This window comes from Dromiciops gliroides, chromosome 3 (assembly GCF_019393635.1).
Source record: "Dromiciops gliroides isolate mDroGli1 chromosome 3, mDroGli1.pri, whole genome shotgun sequence".
NCBI classification, from domain to species: Eukaryota; Metazoa; Chordata; class Mammalia; order Microbiotheria; family Microbiotheriidae; genus Dromiciops; species Dromiciops gliroides.
This window is the reverse complement of record NC_057863.1, coordinates 569,771,035-569,789,854: the sequence shown is the minus strand read 5'-3', so window position 1 is coordinate 569,789,854 and position 18,820 is coordinate 569,771,035. Positions and strand designations below refer to the sequence as shown.

Below are 18,820 nucleotides of genomic sequence, written 5' to 3'. Positions count from 1 at the left end.
CCATTATTGCCTCAGTCATCATTATGAATATCTTTTATTGTATAGGTGAGAATATAGCACAAGCAATACTTTATATAACAGTCGATTCACTTAAAATAACTTGCTTTTATAATGCTCAGACAGATGTACCTGTGATTGAACAGGTGGGACGCATTTAAATTAATGTCTGTCAGTCTGCATCTTGACATGCCTCTGGTCAAGTTTCATCCTCCCAAAGCCCCATTCTGGGATCTTCAAAATATTGACGTAAGGGGCTTCTTCAAAAGAAGAAGCTAAGCTAAGTGAACAAGGGACAGAGGGAAGGAATGAAGAGAGAAATAGATGTAAGACCAAGGAAGAATAGACTGTGTTTTTAAGTAGTAAAATTAATTTTCTTTTTTTTAATTGATAAATTGACAACAAACTAAAACTCAAAAAACAAATGCCCAATAAAATATATTCCCTGAAAATATTTAAGCAAAATATAATATAGATTATATATAATATATATAATACACACAGCTAGTAAGTGCCAAATGTCTAAGGCTGGATTTGAACTCAGATCCTCCTGAATCCAAGACCAGTGCTTTATCCACTGTGCCACCTAGCTGCCCCTGTAAAGATAGTTTTCAACATTTGTTTTCATAAGATTTTGAGTTCCAAATTTTTCTCCCTTCTTCCCTTCCCTCCTTCTCCCCAAGATAGAAAGCAATCTGATATGGATTATATATGGCCCATCACGTTAAACATATTTATGCGTTAGTTGTGTTGTGAAAAAAGAATAAGAACAAAACAGGAAAACCTCAAAAAAGAAAAAACAAAAGTATAAACAGTATGGCTCAATATGCATTCAGAATCCACAGTTCTTTTTTCTTGATGTGAAGAACATTTTCCATCATGAGTTCTATGGAATTGTCTTGGATCATTGTATTGCTGAGAAGAGCTAAGTCTGTCACAGTTGATCATCATGCAATGTTGCTTACTGTATACAATGTTCTCCTGGTTACCATACATATTATGTGTGTAGTAAAGCCACCCACACTCAGACTTTAACAAAGCACTGATGTACTTGTACAGAAGTAGAAATGGCACTAATGTAGTGTCGCGAAAAAATTTTAAGTCTGACGGAAGAATGAAAATAACAAAGTTTCCAGGCTGTAGCAAATAGGTTTATTGAGAGAGGGCCAGTCCCTCAACTAAACCAGTCATCCAGGCTTTGGGCCTGAAAGACCCAGAAGTACAAACTGCATGGGTTTATATACCCTTGGAGACATTTTCTAAAATTAGAACATAGTCTTGAGTAATAACAAGGGATCAGCGTTATGATATCAATAGGGTGGATCATTGGTAGGCCAGTGGAAAGCGGCGTGAACAGTATTGCTGACCACCTACAGACCCTGTGACATTTCCTAAGGCAGATATCACAAGATCAACTACACTATGTCATAGGAAAATTGAGAAATATGGGAAAAGGACTTGACCTTTTAACCTTATGCAATCTATATGAATCACAATTTTTTTGTTAATATATTGATTATTATTTTAATTAAATCACTTAAAACTATAGTAAATCTCTTATAACTAAGGGATGGGGAAAATCTCACTCACAGTAGAAATGATAATAAAGAGAAGAAAGGTTGGAAATGTAATGAGATCAGACTGCATATAGAGGAGATTGATACTGAAGGTGATGCAGTTGTGAAGTCATTGAAAGATTGATTCACAAGATATCTGATGTGAGAAAAGGTTATTTTCAGTTTCAAATCCTCTCCCTCTCACCTTCCCTACTGCATCCGTTGAGAAAGCAAAAAAAAAACAAAAACCCACCAATAAAAACTATTACACACACACACACACACACACATATATATACATATATAATTATGCAAAAGAAATTACCTTGTTAACTATGTTTTTTAAAATATGTTTCATGTTGCACCCTTGACTACATCACATCTCTGGAGATGGATAGCATGTTTCATCATGAGTCCTAGAACTGTGATTGGTTACATTGAGAGATTCTAAGTCAGACCTTATTAATATTGAAAAATAACAACTGAAAAATATCAGCAATTACTGATTTATATGTCTACTTGTTCATTTATATAAAAATTTTATGGGAGTCATACCTGTTAAGGGCATTCTCAATGCTACTATTAGTAAAGTTACACTTTCAGAAGAAATATAGAACACATCTTTACTATTACACAATAAACTGAAAGTTACAGAAAATTCAAAATCCCACTGCTTATTATTTGTTGATTGTGAAAAGCTTTTGATTCGTTAGAGAAAAATGCAACATTAAACGATCTCTTCTGACAAGGTGCCTCCCGTGTATACGTCAGAATTCATTGAAAGATATAATAGTGACAACCTTATTTGGTAATTCTTTGAACATTAATATTAAGTAGATATAGCTCACCAATGGTGTTAATCACAATGGTGGAGTATATCTAGTTCAGAGTCCATGTTGAAGAAGGCTTCCCTATGGATAATGACATCCTGCAATCGTTTATTGCTAACAATACTTGTTGTATCAAGCCCTAGAACATTACAGAGCTCTCTAGAAGAGATCTGTAACCACTCTAGAGTTTGCCCTAACTACCCACACAAGAAAACCAGGTGGATAAAGAATGTCTCTTGCTAGATTATTACAGAGTTAACTGGGCCACTTGTAGAGCTTGTCCATCAGTATGTATATTTGGGGCAAGTAGTTCAAATGAACAGTGATTTAGACCCAGAATTAAACAAGAGAAGAATAGACTGTATATTGCCTTCGAGAAATTTCAGGGCTCTTTTAATGACCCCAAACTTCTCTCAGAAACAGTTTTTAATGCCAATATTTTACTGAGTCATGACTGAGTCATGGAACACTCCAAGAAATTAGAAATAAGTATCACACAAAAGGTCAGTGGAGAGATTTATAGTGAATGTGATCGAGCTGCAACATAACAAATAAAAAATCTTGAAGCATTGAAGTAAAGGTTATGATCAGGAAAATTTGTGCTAGAATACAAAGATGGGCTAGTGACATGGTATGAGTGTGATCACAAATAGGCAGCTGAAATGCTCCATTCACACCCTCATAATGTCCAAAGAAAGTGAGGAAGGCTTCATGAAGGTGTCAACTATCTTGGAAAACACAGGCAGCAGTCACACATGATGGATAGGTATGGATGGATGGCAATCCACAGTACTCAAGGAAACATCCAGAGCAGTGGGTACATAAAGTATTTGAATATTTGAGTTAAGTTGTTAATGATTAAAATAATTGCAGTTACTTTAGTGATAATCGTTTTTATTAATTTAGTTCAACATTTACTAAGCACCTGCGCAATGAATGCTTAGTTGGTTCAGCATGAAATCCCTATTCAAGGACTAAAGCTGGAGGGAGAAGTAAATCAAAGAAAACACCAACTAGTACAAAAAAATTCCTGCAAATTTAGAGAGCTGTGGAAAGAAGGAATGAGTAACTCTGTAACAACTGCAAAACAGAAAGTCAAACCCTGAGGCTCCCTCTCACACCCATCAGATTGACTAAATTGACAAAAAAGGAAAATGACAGATGTTGAACTGGCTTCAGGAAAACAGGCACATTGCTACACTGTTGGTGGAGATGTAAATTGGTGCAATCATTATGGAAAATAAGTCAGAACTATGCCCCCAAAGTTATTAAACTCTGTGTGCCCTTTGACCAAGGAATACCACTATTACTATGCCTGTACCTTAAAGAAGTCAAAGAACAAGGAAAAGGAGTGGGCAAAAAGGAAGAGATGGAAGGACTAAGGCCACAGTCAGGATAAAGATAAGGCATAGGAGGAGTAGAATGACAATAGATGATAAGGGAATTTCCAAGTTCTGGTTGCTTGTAGGTGATGAGATCTGTACATGACTCCTCTTAGAAGGGGCTGAAATAAAGTGGAAATGGAAGTCAAAGAGTTGAAGTAAAGAATTTGTTAGACTAGAGTGTTAGGATCTTCCATGTGTATGGGTATTGAAGTCTTTGAGGATAAATAATTTCCAGTAGAATCTACTTGTCCTTTCTTCCCCTTGCCACCAGCATGTTCTATGGTCTTTCCTGGAGAATACTGAAGAAGCAGCTATATTGACAGGCAGTTTGATATAACCAAAAGAGTAGAAGATCTGCACTTCATTCCTACTTCTGCTACTAACTAGTTATATGATCTTGAATCACTTCTCCAAGTCTCAGTTTCTGGACCTGTAACTTGGGATTGGCCTCAGTCTTTAAGATCCCTTCCAGCTGGTTCTGTCCTTGGCACTGGGCAACAAAGACCAAACAAATGAAGCAATCCTTGCTCTCAAGGAGCTTTCATTCTACTGGGACCAAAATAGGCCTTCAGAACAATGCAATGAAGCTTTGTTTTACATCTTAAATCAAGAAGTTACTAAGAGGTGGCATCTACATGGATCTTGACCTCTAAGAGCTTTATCTCGTACCAATATATTCAGTTCGCCTGTCTTTTTCTTCTAAGTACTCATGTTCAGCCCTTTTCAGGGCTGTTCATCCACCCTTAGTGTCCACTTCTCACCCAGCTGTCACCTATGACTCCAAGAAGCTATAGCATGCACAGCAGCCACACCCAGTTAAAACTATCTCAGCAGATGGACTAAACCAAGTTGACGGTAACCAACAGGTATCAAACTCATTATGAGATGGGAGGATGGCCACACCAAGCATGTGAAGATTTCCTCCAGTAGAATGGGCGGATAAGAACAGTTTGTCCCAGTGGACATGAAGGTGACTGAAGCAGGCCAATCATCTTGATTTGTATCTTGTCACTGAACTTTGATGACTCTGGAAGAGAAAATGAGGCTAACAACTTTGTATAATTCTGCCTCGTTTCAATCTATGTCATGCATCCAGTGACATCACTGGTCCTCTTAGAAAACAAGGGACAAATAACAACAGCTCACGCTTTCCTTCCTCATTTGTGCAAAATTTTTTAAAGGTCAATCGTTATAGTTTTTCTTGATTATATAGAAAAGAGAAAAATGAATAATAAAAAATTCATTTGCAACTCTTTCTCATGTTTATGCTTTTCTGTTTTTTCTTATCTATATTGTCATGGATGCAAGGTCCCTAGAGAGAGACCACCCCCACCTCTTCGTTTCCTGGATGATCTCTTCACTATATTAAAAAGTTTTGGTTATGGAACAAGTATAATCAGCATGAACTCTTGCATGATTTTACCTACAGTGTTTTTTGTTTCTTTATCATATCAATAAACTCATGGTTAGTCAGTCCCTATCCCTATCCTATGCCATTAGGAACTTAGCAACTATCAACAAACATGAACATTTCAGTATACAAAGAACAAAAAAGAGGATTATATATGAATTATTGAGCATATGTTAAGTCAAATTTGCTTTTTGAAAGTTATATACTAAATTTATCACGTTTGTTTCTTTAACAGGGGAAAAAAGATGTAACCCAGATATTTAACAACATATTGAGAAGACAGATAGGTACTCGAAGTCCTACAGTGGAATACATTAGTGCACATCCTCATATCTTATTCATGCTTCTTAAAGGGTAGGTGTTTTTGGTTTTGGTTTTTCTCTACACATCATGGTTTCCATTTTAAAAGTTTTGGTCATAGAGGAGTTACTGAATTTGCCTCATCTCAAATATTATGAATTACTCTTTTTAAAAAATCAGGACATATGGCATAGATATAGATATTTATTTGGTGGCCATCTATCTATGCAAGAATTTAGATATTGAGTATTTTGACATACTCTAAATGGGACACACTGTGCCGTTAGATAATCAATTATCTGGTCTTCTCAGGTCACTTAAAAGTGGGTTCAGGTTCTCTTTTTATATGCATATGCTTCTGTAGCTCACTGGGTTCTTAAGCTGGTTTTAAGTCTCCAAAAGCCCAAAGAAATCAATATTACAGTTGTCAGTTGACAGATGCTTCTGCTACACCCCCGTAGGTACCTCCTTTGCACTAGGCACTGGGGATGCAAAGATAAAAAAATGACACATTGCTACCCTCATAGAACTCATATTCTCCTGTGGGGATGCTACATGCAGACAGCTAAGTATAGGAGAAGGTAGATGTGAGAGGGGAAGAAAAAAGAGATCTAAACAACGTACAGGGGTGAGATAAAGGCATAGTAGCTGACATACAGTATTTCAAAGTCTGTTGTGCGAAAGAGCATAAAACTGATACTGTTTGGCCCTAGAAGGAGGAACTAGGAACTATAAGTAGAAATTGTAAAAAGACAGTTCAGGGTTAGATATAAGGGGAAAAAATTGTTAACAGTTTTTATCCAAAAGTATAATGGGCTACACATTGCTTGTCACAGAATTTTCTAGGGTCAATTTTAGTTGCCTCTTTACTGAACTAGGTTTAAGCATTAATTTTTCTTACTTTTGAAATACCTGAACTCCTTTTATTATTTTTATTCATTATAGCTCAATATTTACCAAAAATCAATCCCATTTAAATAGATGATTTGGGGGTATACAATTATGTTATATATTTTATGTATTTTAATTTTAGAGAAAAATGTGTATCATTCTCATTGATCAGATGAATCTTCTGATTCATGCTTAGACTTCTAATCTAATTTTTATTTTTGAAAATTAGATTTGAATGTGTTTAATATAAAAATTAGCCTGTCTAAGGTACAGGGATAGATGCCAAAAAGGTGGCCCATTTTTATCTAATAAAGATGAATAGGAACACAGCAGGGGGTTGGGAGTTGGGGGGAATGGGAATTCTACATTTTATTTTATTTTTTTTATTTTTATTTTTATTTTTTTTGGTTTTGTTTTTTAATTTAGTAAGGCAATTGGGGTTAAGTGACTTGCCCAGGGTCACACAGCTAGTAAGTGTTTGAGGCCGGATTTGAACTCAGGTACTCCTGATTCCAGGGCCGGTGCTTTATCCACTGCACCACCTAGCTGCCCCAGGGGAATTCTACATTTTAAATACAAATGCCCCTTATTCTTGGTCCTAGGAAAGAGTATTAAATCTCTCTATTGTATATAGCCCTGTGTCCTCTACAGTAAAAATATAGGTTTTCATTTTTGAGGCTAAAGTCATACTAAATGTACAATCTTTCTAGAATGCATATGTCACTTTCATTTTAAGTTCCTAGGTTCATGTGGTTTAGTAATCTGAAACCCTTTGGGTTTACTAATTCAACTTTATGAGAAAAACCCCTTGAATAGAGACCACCATTTTTGATGTATTGACTAAATGTTAAGTTGTCAACAGCATAATTGAAAATTCAGGGCACTTTAATGTGTTTTTAAATACTAAGAATGTTATAGGATCATTCCTTTCAATCAGAAGTAATTTCACATTACATTATCTAGTATCCCTTTTGAATTTTTTTACATTAATCCAAACAAAATAATACTAAATTTAGCTTACAGAAGATATGATACACTTCACCCCCATGCCATCATGACCTCATGTTTGCCAGTTGGGCAGTCTTTTATCATGTGATTAATTTTCTTCCTTTTTTTTTCATATAATCTAACTTTTTTTTAAATTTAATCTAATTTTTCAGTTTGTAAAATTATGTACTGGACAAGTAAGCTATGATCAGTCCTAGTGAGAATCATTCTCTCTGGAGAATTTCAAAAGGACCCCACCTGATACTCAACTTATTATTACATTCAGAATATCTTAAAAAATATTGAAATCTGATTTTTTTCCTCCAGAAATTCTTATTTTAAAAGCAAACATGTTTCCTAGTGAAAAAAAGAACTAACTCAAATGTAACTATGCTGAAGAGGCCTGGTGTTTATTGAATGGCATCATACAAAAATTTTCCAGTACAGCCTGACATAGTTTCCCTCCAGCCTGACATAACAAAGGTCATTTTTTTTTCCTCAGCATAATGTGAGCTCTGTTGTTAAGTGGGCAGATTTCCTCCTAGTCGTTTCCTGTGTTATACTTACTGTGGTTATTGTACTGCTAACTTGAATAATTGTTCTTATCTTTTGACTCATTGTATATGGATACTACTCACTCCCAGAATTCTTAGGCTTATGAAGCAATACAGCATTATTCATCGATTATTTCCCCATCAGTATGTATATACAACAGACCCCACTGTGATACTTTACTGTAATAGTCAGATATAACATCAAGTCTGTACATCATGCATGTATTCTTGATACCTGATCAAGGAAGAAAAAACAGCAGATTAATTACTTCTATGTGTACTTCACTTTTAAAGTCTAAAAAGTAATTTTGTCATTCTTTGTGACTTGAACAAAGTTTTTCTGTATGAAAGTAGTGACTGGATTTTATTCCCGAGTGTGAAATACAAGACTTGTGAATATGCAAACCTAATTTCTTTTACTACGTCACAAATCCTTTGGTAGGAAAATAAACTACTCACATTTTGTTGTTGTTGTTGTTGTTGTTTTGTGGGTCAGTGGAGGTTAAGTGACTTTACCAGGGTCACACAGCTAGTAAGTGTCAAGTATCTGAGGTCAGATTTGAACTCAGGTACTCCTGAATCCAGGGCTGGTGTTTTATCCACTGTGCCACCTAGCTGCCCCTACTTACATGTTTATTAACAATTTAATAACAGTAACAATAATAATTGGTTTTATAGTGCTTCGAGGCTTGCAGAACACTTTAGAGCTTTACAGCAACCTTGTAGATGTATTTTTATCCTCATTTTATAGGTGAGGAAACTGAGACTCAGAGAAATTAGTTGATTTTCTCATGTTACATGGCCTATAGGTATCAGATAATCTGTTTGTTATTCTTTTGGAGATACTTTAGGCTTTATTAGTGATGTTGTTATGAATAATAGATATCTGTGTGATATCAATAAACTGGTTATCAGGAATTATCCATTTAGAACTCACAGGGCCAGAAAGCTCTGACCTATTCCATTTCTGATCTGGATCAGTTTGCCCCTCCTGAAACAGCTTGAGCCTCCCTCCCACTGCTAGGGGCCTACCATATTATTGCCAAACTTAGTGTGGACCCCCAATCAGCTTAGCCCTGATCAGCAATCCACCAGCCTCATCCCCTGCCCATAAGTATGAACCACCGCATGTGGTTCCTCCATTAAAATGTTTGTTCCTTGCAAATAGGTTTTTGTTTTCATTCACTGTAGTTGTGTCCCAAGCACTTAGCTTAGTTAGTGCCTGGCACATAGTAGGTACTTAATAAATACCTGTTAATTAATTGGTATGTGGCAGTTCTGCCATATCCTGCATTCTAAATATTCTGCATTCTAAAGATCATAAAAATTACTGCAATCTTGAGCTTGTGCCACATTATAATTAGAAAAAATAACTTCCCTTGCTTAATCCCATAGATCTCTACTCTTCAGCTATTTGGGTTTGTATGTATATAACTATATACATTTGAGCTGAAAAGCATCAACAATAACTAACAGAGGAAAAAAGAACTTGTAAAGGAAAGAACTAGTTTGAAACAGGTATGGAAAAGGTCAAGTCACAGATTGCTGATGTATCGCTCCATCTATAATTATGGGTTTGAGAGTCAGTCACCCAGATGACAGGTGTGACTTTGCAAAGAATGACCATTGTTAGTTAATTATTAGATCGATCTGTGAGCAACAAAAAACTAACACCTAATTTCAGATTCCCTAGTATGCCGGAAGCAGTCTGGGGGGAAAAAAAAAAGTCTACTGGAGTTTTAGCATTGTAATTAAAAATACCACTCCTCCTCCTGACCTGGAGCACTTTACAGTTTACCAAGTGCTGTTCTCACAACAACACTGTTAAGATAGACGATCCAAGTTCTATTGTTATTCCCGTTTTAACAGATGATAGACTTGTAGATTTGTAGCTGGAAGGGACCCCAGAGATCATCAAGTCCAGCCCTCTCATTTTATGGTTGAGAAATCTGAAGCAGGCAGAGGTTAAGTGAGCTGCCCAGGTTCAAAGACTTAATAAATGTCTGAGGTAGGAAGAGGGAACTGCAGCTCAGGGAGGTTAAGAGATTTATCCAAGGTCATACAGCTTATAAATATCAAAAGTGGCATTTGGACCCAGGTTTCCTGATGAGATCATTTTTGCCTTTGTACCTTCCCGCACCTAGCTCGGTGTCTTGCACATAATAGGTGCTTAATAGTATGTGTTTGTTGACTTGGATCGCTCTTTTGGACAGACACGATGATGAACATTCTCCCACCTATGCATAACCTTCACATCCCAGTGACTCTGAACTCCTGTAGATCATCACCCAAATCCCACTCCACAGCCCTTACCACCTGATTCCTCACCCATCCCCCAACCCTCCCACCCCAAATTTTCAAGCCAACTCCACCTAGCCTTTTCACTGTGCCTTGTAGGAAGCCAGTTCCATAGGGAACAAACTTCCCTTCATCTTAAACTATTCCTCTCCCACTCCTTCCATCTGCTAGCTCCTTGGCTTCCCTCAATGACACAGCCTCCCTGGCCACCCTTTTCAGTACTAGCTACATCTTCAGTCGTTCTCCTCGGCTCACTAGTCAATGTGGGGGTGTCGGAATACTCCTTGCTCTCCATTGCCACTTTCAGGTTCTTCCTCCATCATTCAGTAACCTTTCTTTCTTTGAGGGCCATGATCTTCATGTCTACCATCCAATCAAAATCCTGGTAGCTGCTGTCTATATACCCCCAGGTCAATTCCCTTCCTTCCTCAATGAATTTGATACCTGGCTTACAATTTTACTCTCCTCCCAAACTCCTGCCCTCATATGAAGGGATTTGAACCTACATATTGATTCTCCCTCTAACACCCTAAATACTCAGTTCACCTGTTCACCTCCCATGAGCTACTCTTCCACTGCACTTCAACCCCATGCAGAGGTGGTCATCCCCTTGATGTTGCCGTCACCCACAAATGTACCACCTCCATCCATGTTCAAGAATTCTGACATTCCCTTATCTAACCATGTTTTGTTTGGGGAAATAGATCACTGCCCTTTTTTTTTTTTTTTTAGTGAGGCAATTGGGGTTAAGTGACTTGCCCAGGGTCACACAGCTAGTCAGTGTTAAGTGTCTTAGGTCGGATTTGAACTCAGGTCCTCCTGACTCCAGGGCTGGTGCTCTATCCACTGCGCCACCTAGCCGCCCCCTAGATCACTGCCCTTTTGAGGTTGTCACCATGGCTTTTCAGCCTTCCCTTTGCCTTCACTCACATAACCCTATTCTTTATCTGTACCATGACCTCTAATCCCTCGATCCCCCAATTCTCTCTCAGGCCATCTCTCCTGAACCACTCTCTCCTCTTCTCATCATGACTCCTTGGTGAATCAGTTAAACTCGACATTGCCCCCCTCTCTTGAATCCTTAGCCTCCTTATCATATTGCTAATTACATCCAGCCAAGCCTCAGCCTTGGATCACTCCTGCCATTTGTCATCTTTACTCCTTCACATGTGCTGCTGAACAAAGGTGGAGGGGATCACACACTCCTTCTTTCTGGATCCACTAGAAATGTATGTGAAATAACCACCACTGGGCCCTCACTGCTGCCAGGCGATCCTTATTAACTCACTATCCCACTCCCCACAGTGGCTTTTCTAAACCTTTCCCTCCCTCCTCAGACTTCCCATGCTTTTCCCTTCCTCCTACTCTCTCAGTTGAGAACCTTGCCTCATATTTTACAGAAAACATTGAGGACATTCTCCGAGAGCTCCCTCTTCCCCCCTCCTCATCTCGTATCACTCAGATGTCTTCTGCCATTATCCTCTCTGGGAGGATTAATTTAGGCCAAGGATGTAAATGATTGGATTTATTTTATAAACTGACTGATATAGAATGAAGTAAACGATAATTCCAAAGGATTTAGAATTTGCGTATACTAGCTCCATAATGTTACTTATGGGCACCGGTTTGTTTGGGGAAATAGATAACTTCTCTTCTGAGGTTGTCACCAGGGCAAATAGCTCCACTCTTCTTTAAAACATTGGTGGGGCAACTCTTAGAAACAGTAGTGGTCTGGACTAGCCAGGCCTAGTACCGTTTTTTTTAATGTTGTCATGATTCCCAAGAATAGACCAGTGATAAACACATCACATATTTCTTGTCTCACAGATGGTTCTCATAAACTATATCAAGAAAAGAATAGATAATGTACTCAAAATTGGGGATGGAAAAATTTTCACTGGTCTCATTTTAGAAATTGAACTGCAAGAACAAGCAGCAAGAAAAGGAGCTTCTGGTTTCATATAGAGTCCTCTTTTTGTGTTCTGCTGTGTATGTAGAAATGGTCTTCTTTGGTAGTTAAATTTTTATAATTAATTTTTTTAATGGAAGAAATTGAATGGTGAAGATGAATGGGATCATCTATACAGAGTATCTTGTTAAAACTTGAGCTGTTACTAATAGCCTCTAATCTTAATTAATGGTGGTTGAGTATGTGCTGCTTACCTGTTTGAAATGTAGTAGGTAGTTTCTCAAATAAAAAAAAAAGGGGGGGGAGTTTTGTATTAAGGAGAAACAAAATTCTTTACAAACAAAACTTGATGTGCTCAAAATTCTGGAACCCTGTTCTCTAAGTTCTCAGAGTCTTATTCAGGAGATCACATGTCAGACAGAGCTATCATTGGCAGTGCCTATAGTTCAACACAGAGTAAGGGCAGGGGAACACACACAACTGCTATAGAAGGCTAATACTTTGGGGAGACAGGTGAACATAAGAGTCACCTCTTTTAAAGCCTGATGACACAATTCCTAACCTCCTGATTTCAATTCTGTCTTGATAGTACTTTCTTTTTTTGTTGTTGTTTTGTTTTTTGGGGTTTTTTTTGCAGGGCAATGAGGGTTAAGTGATTTGTCCAGGGTCACACAGCTAGTAAGTGTCAAGTGCCTGAGGCTGGATTTGAACTCAGGTACTCCTGAATCCAGGGCTGGTGCTTTATCCACTGTGCCACCTAGCTGCCACTTTCTGATAGTACTTTCAAATGATTCCAGTGCTGTCCTGATTTGACCTTTAGATTTCTCCTGGTTGGATCCTGATGCAGGCTTCAGTGCTCTTGTCAGCAAAGGGCTGTCCCACGTTAGTTCCCTGCTGCCCAAATTACTAACATGTCTGACTGTACACAGGGCATGGGAAGATTTGGGGGTGTGTTGTTATTGAAGTTTCTCCTCATTCAAACTTTCTGTTGCTTTACTTATTCCTCCTCTTGAAAAGGCATTTGGGGGTAATGATGAATATTCCAGTAAACCCCAGTAGCTCTTATTACCTCAAGGAGCAATATAAAATTCACTTTTGGAAATTTAAAACCCTTCATAGCCTGGCCCCTTCCTACCTTTCCAGTCTCTCTGAAGGACTTTGGAATCTATTATGTGCCATGGGAGACACTGGCAAAGGCCTGCCCAGCATGGCATGCCCACATCAAAGAAGGCGAAGCTGAATTACAGTAGCTCAAAAGAAACGTGAGATGTGCACATTTAGAGACATCCCCATCTCAAATGGTCGTATGGACTATTTGTGCCGGACCTGTGCTAGAGCCTTCTGAGCTCGTATTCGGTCTGATCGGCCACAGATGGACACATTGAACCTTGACCCCAACACCGTGACACCATTTTGGTCCTTTTCCAGAATAAGGCCAGCAACCACCTGGACTTGCCCTCTGTGATCCGGTGACACTTGCCTATTGGCTGTTCCTCACCCAAGCCAATCCATCTCCTGACTGTGGGCCCTCCCTCCCTCCTTGTCTCCATCTCCTTCAGGTCCCAGCTACAACTCTGCCTTCTGCAGGAAGCCTTTCCCAGTCTCCTGTAATACCAGGGCCTTCTCCCTGAGATTATCTCCAACTTGTCATAAGTGTGTGTGCACATAGTTGTTTGAAAATTGTCTCCCTATTAGACTTTCTTGAGAGCAGAGGCTATTGTTTACCTTTCTCTGTATCCCCAACACTATAGCACAGTGTCTGGCATTTAGTAGAAGTCTATTTAATAAATGCTTGCTGACTTAGTTTTCTCCTAAATTCCCACTTCTCTTCCCCACAGCACCCTGCTGCGCTCTACGAGCATGCCAATATTGTTCTAATGGTTGTGTTTGTAGTATTTTATTAGGTAGAAATGTTCCTCATTTGTTTCATGATGTTTTACTTTTTAAAGTTTTCTAAATTTTCCCCTAATTCAGCTCTACCTATCTATCTATCCCATTATCTTCTTTAATTCTTAGCCAAACTTATCTCTTAATTTCTCCTTTCACACTAGTCCCTGAAACACAATTGTTTTATCTACCAGATCTGACAGCTCTCATAGACTGTTAAAACAAAGAATGAATGTTAACCTTTAGCCAGTGAACTTGCATGGCTGTCTTCTTCGTTTTCATTTTTTAAAAATGCATCTTTTGGGGGCAGCTAGGTGGCACAGTGGATAAAGCACCGGCCCTGGATTCAGGAGTACCTGAGTTCAAATGTGGCCTCAGACACTTGACACTTACTAGATGTGTGACCCTGGGCAAGTCACTTAACCCCCATTGCCCCGCCAAAAAAAAAATGCATCTTTTAACTATGAAAGACAACTATTCTCAATAACACAATGATCCAAGACAGTCCCAAAGGACTATCAATGAAACATACTATCCACCTCCAATGAAAGAACTGATATCGATTGAACACAGACTTAAGCATGCTATTTTTCACTTTTTCTTTTTTTTCTTTTATTCAAGTTTTCTTATACAAAATGACTAATATGATAATGTTTTACATAATTGTACATGTATAACCTGTATCTGATTGCTTACCACCTCAGGGAGGGAGGTGAGGAGGAAGGGAAGGAGGGATAAAAATTGGAACCCCAAACTATAAGTAAAAATGTTTATTACTTAATTTAAAAAATTTAAATGCATCTTTTTTGAGAAACAGATACAAAGCTCTTCCTCCCTATATCTTTAGTATTCATCTGTTGGATAGTCTTCTTTGGCATATGCTAATTGGGAGTATTTTGAAATCTTCAGATAAATGAATGAAAAAGCATTAATTATCTACTCTGTTCCAGGCAGTGTGCTAAATAGATAAAAGTATAGAAGGCAAGACAGGCCTGCCTTAAAGGAGCTTATTACCTTCTATTAGGAAAAGACAATACATATGTGTTAGCCAGGGAGTGTAGTCATGGGAAAATGAGTGATACTCGCTTTCCAGAGGTGATAGTGTAAATTTGATTGTTGTCCACAGAGATAAAAATGTTGGTTCAGGGAAAGGACTGGGGATGATAGAGGGTTACACATGTGACAGCATGGCAGGGATTTGGCTGTTGGATCTGGGGCCTGCTTAGATGGTGAACTCTTGCCAATGAGGAACCCAGAACAGGAATCGTGGGACCTGTTTTGAAGCAGAGAGCACAGCACAGCACGTCAGAAAAAAGCCTGAAGAAGCATGAGCTGAATAATGAGAAGAATAGTTATAACATTATGCTAGTTTAAGTTTTGTAAGTTAGTTATATTCTTTATTGTTTTTGAGCTTTGTAGGAACTCTGTGACTTAAGTACTGCAGGTTAAGATTGCCCATGGCCACAGAGCTGAGATGGGTTGGCAGTAGGAGCTGAATTAAAGTCTTCCAAATTCCAAGTCCAACCCTCTATCCACAACCACTGTGCCTCTTGAAGGTAGATCAGATACGAGTTGATCCAGCCTTTTCATTTATACTTGGGGCTCAGACTGCCTAAGTTAGTTACCTAAGGGGTTACACAACTGGGTCATAACAAATCTAGGCTCAGAACAGAGTTCTTCCTTGCAATCTAGTGTTCTTTCTCTTTATCATAAGCATTTTGGTAATATATTGCATCTTAAAATAACACTGTATATTTATGATTTTGACCCTTTAGGTATGAAGCCCCACAGGTTGCCTTACGTTGTGGAATTATGCTGAGAGAATGTATCCGACATGAGCCACTTGCCAAAATCATCCTGTTTTCCAGTCAGTTCAGAGAATTTTTCAAGTATGTGGAATTGTCCACATTTGACATTGCTTCAGATGCCTTTGCTACATTTAAGGTAAATGACTTTGCATCTGCCTGATGTGGTTACCTCTGGAAGTAAGAGCTAATACTGGGAGCCCAAGTTTCAGTTTCTCTAGAGAACTTCATACATGGGGGGAGAGAGTACACCTGTTCCTTCTGTGTAGATTGTGCCTCTGATCCTAGCTGACCATTCACAAATGTATGTTATAGGGTAGTATTTTCCATATTTTCATCTATGGGCCAATGTTGGTCTGAGGCACATTTTTACTGGTCTTCAAAACCCTCTCCTTTCTTCTCGTTTTATCTGTCCTAGGATTCCCCCTTCTCAGTGGCTTCCAGTTCTCACCCTGCTTGTATTAAACTAACAATGTCTCTAGAGCTGCATAGTAGTGATGACCAGGGTTTAACAGAAAACAGTCATCCACTTACTTTGTGCCCTAAACTATGACCTGAAATTTTAAAATTTTGTCAGGGTGAACATGGCACTTCAGCAGCAGCCTACTTGTTATTGTTATATAGAGGTTATTTGAATCTTGGAAAGACTTATTAGAGAGTCTGCATGGCGGCAGAAAGGGTAAAAGAGCTAATGAATAGTTTAAAAAAGGGAGAGGGGACAGGGGTTTAGAAAGAAAAGCAGAAGAGCCCTGACGAGAGGGCAGGGCAGAGGAGGAATGGTAGTAGGATAAGCTACCGAGTGACTGGAGAGAGGAGAAAGGTGGAGAATCGGAGGAAGGGAAAACACTTTAGTTCTAGAAGGAGAAAGCGCTAGAAAGCGTGGGATAGAAGACATATGCAGGAATAACAAGAATACTAATCATGCATTATCTCATTTGATCCTCACAATGACTCTCTGTGAGGAGGCAAGACAAGGGTTATTATACAAGTGAGGAACATGAAGGTCAGAAAAGTTAAGTCACTTGTCCAAGGTCATTTTCAAGTAAGAGACAGAGCTGGGAAGGCAGGGGAGCAGGAAGATTTGGAAGTGGGGGGAGAAAGGAAAAGAAGGGCGTTCATTGGGGTAAGAGAATTGGAGATTAGAGAAGACTCATCTGGTGCTGAAGAGGTAAAGGAAGGGATGAGAGGGAGGAAGGAAGAGAAGTAGACAAAAAGGAGGCAGTCAGGAGAGAGGGAGGCAAGAAAACACGAAGAAGGAGAGACGAGACAGGAACATAGACATAAACATAAGGGGGAAAATATATATATATATATATATATATATATATATATATATATACACACACACACACAGAGATATGTAGATAAGCTAGATATGCAGCATCTTGATTTCAAAAAGAACAAAAATAGTTGGTGTGGCTACAGAGCAATCTTAAAGAAATTGATACTGTAGAGCCTTGGTGGCACACAATTTTGGCTCTGAAGTTTAATATGATAGATGATTTCATATTTTTAATGCAAAAGCTCTGTTGCCAAAGGAGCTAGAAAGACAATCTCCTCAAGGGAGATGCTGTAGGGTTTTTTTTACCTATCAGATGGTACATTGCTGTCATGGAAATGGATATTTTTTCCTTCAAAAAGCTAATTGTAAGGAAGAATTCATAAGTAATTGCAACTGTAGAACTAGAAACAGAAAAGCAAATGGTTGATAAGGTATATTTAATACATGAGAGTTAACTTTCATGTTAGTTTTTTTTAAATATTTCATGGGTTAAAATAGTCTTCATTAGTATTTTTTTTTTTTTTTTACTGTTTTAGCCAAAGCAGCTCGGCTTTATTATTGAGTAACAAAAGAAGCCGATTTGATTTGATTTACATTCCAGCCTTGGGATCTCCAGGTACTTTCTGTAGTACTGGACTTAGGCTCATAGGATTTGAGAGTTCAGAGGGACATCTTGGAGGTCACTTAAGCCACCTCCTGACTTACAGGCAAGGGAATGTGATCTAGGGAGATGACACGAATGTCATGCGGGCTGTAAATGAACTGAGCCTGCATTCCAATCCAGTCTTCTGGCTCCAAATCCAGAGGCCTTTCCTCTAATCCATGCTGCTCACTTGACTTGGGCATGTGAACTAAAGAGATTCCCAGTAGGCTGCCATCATGAGAAAAGGCCTGTTGCTGGGTTTTACTGACACGAACTTGGATTTCATTTAATCTGGTATATCAGATACAGTATACTCAAGTGCTCTAGCCAAAACAGCATTGATTTACTGTATTTCTCTCAGACGACCAGTTAGCCCTCTTGTTGCTTACCCTCGACTGGAAGCTGGAAAAAGTAGACCAGAGCTGGGTGTATCGAGAGGGTGTTCTCCAGAAGAGGAACTACAAGGAACTGGTGAATGTCACCCAGAGTTGGAGACTAACTATACAGTTATCAGGACAGAAATACTCATGAGCAACTTAATCAAATTAATCATTAAAATCTAGATTAAATCTAGATTTCCCCTAAAATCAACATTTGGACATGATAAATGTTGATCATTTTGGTATAAAATAATAAACTACCAGATCTATATAGACATAAAATATCATGAGAATTTGAAAAGGATATTGCCAGTCCTCTCTGTCAATCAATCTGTCAACAAGTGTTCCTTTTTAAAAAATTTTTATTTAAATTTTTGTGTTCTAAATTCTATCTCTCTGCCTCCCCTCCCTGATATGGTAAGCAATCAGATCTGGGTTATACATGTGCAATTATGTAGAACATTTCCATATTAGTCATTTTGTACAAGAAGACTTGAATAAAAGGGGAAAAAAGAAAGAAAGTAAAAAATAGCATCCTGGGGCAGCTAGGTGGCACAGTGGAGAAAACACTGGCACTGGATTCAGGAGGACCTGAGTTCAAGTCTGACCTCAGACACTTGACACTTACTAGCTGTGTGGCCCTGGACAAGTCACTTAACCCTCATTGCCCTGCAAAAAAAAAACCAAAAAAGAACTCATCCTTCA

The 18,820-nt window shown here is 38.5% G+C and overlaps 1 protein-coding gene across 3 annotated transcripts in view; it reads left to right on the top strand.

Moving 5' to 3' along the window:
- Positions 1-18,820, top strand: part of CAB39L (calcium binding protein 39 like) — a 140,871-nt gene that overhangs the window by 80,234 nt on the left and 41,817 nt on the right. For all 3 annotated transcript variants that reach the window (XM_043991133.1, XM_043991132.1, XM_043991131.1), the window contains 2 exons: positions 5,415-5,533; positions 15,781-15,949. In XM_043991133.1, coding sequence (XP_043847068.1) covers positions 5,415-5,533; positions 15,781-15,949 — 288 coding nt within the window. The remainder of the gene's footprint in view (positions 1-5,414; positions 5,534-15,780; positions 15,950-18,820) is intronic.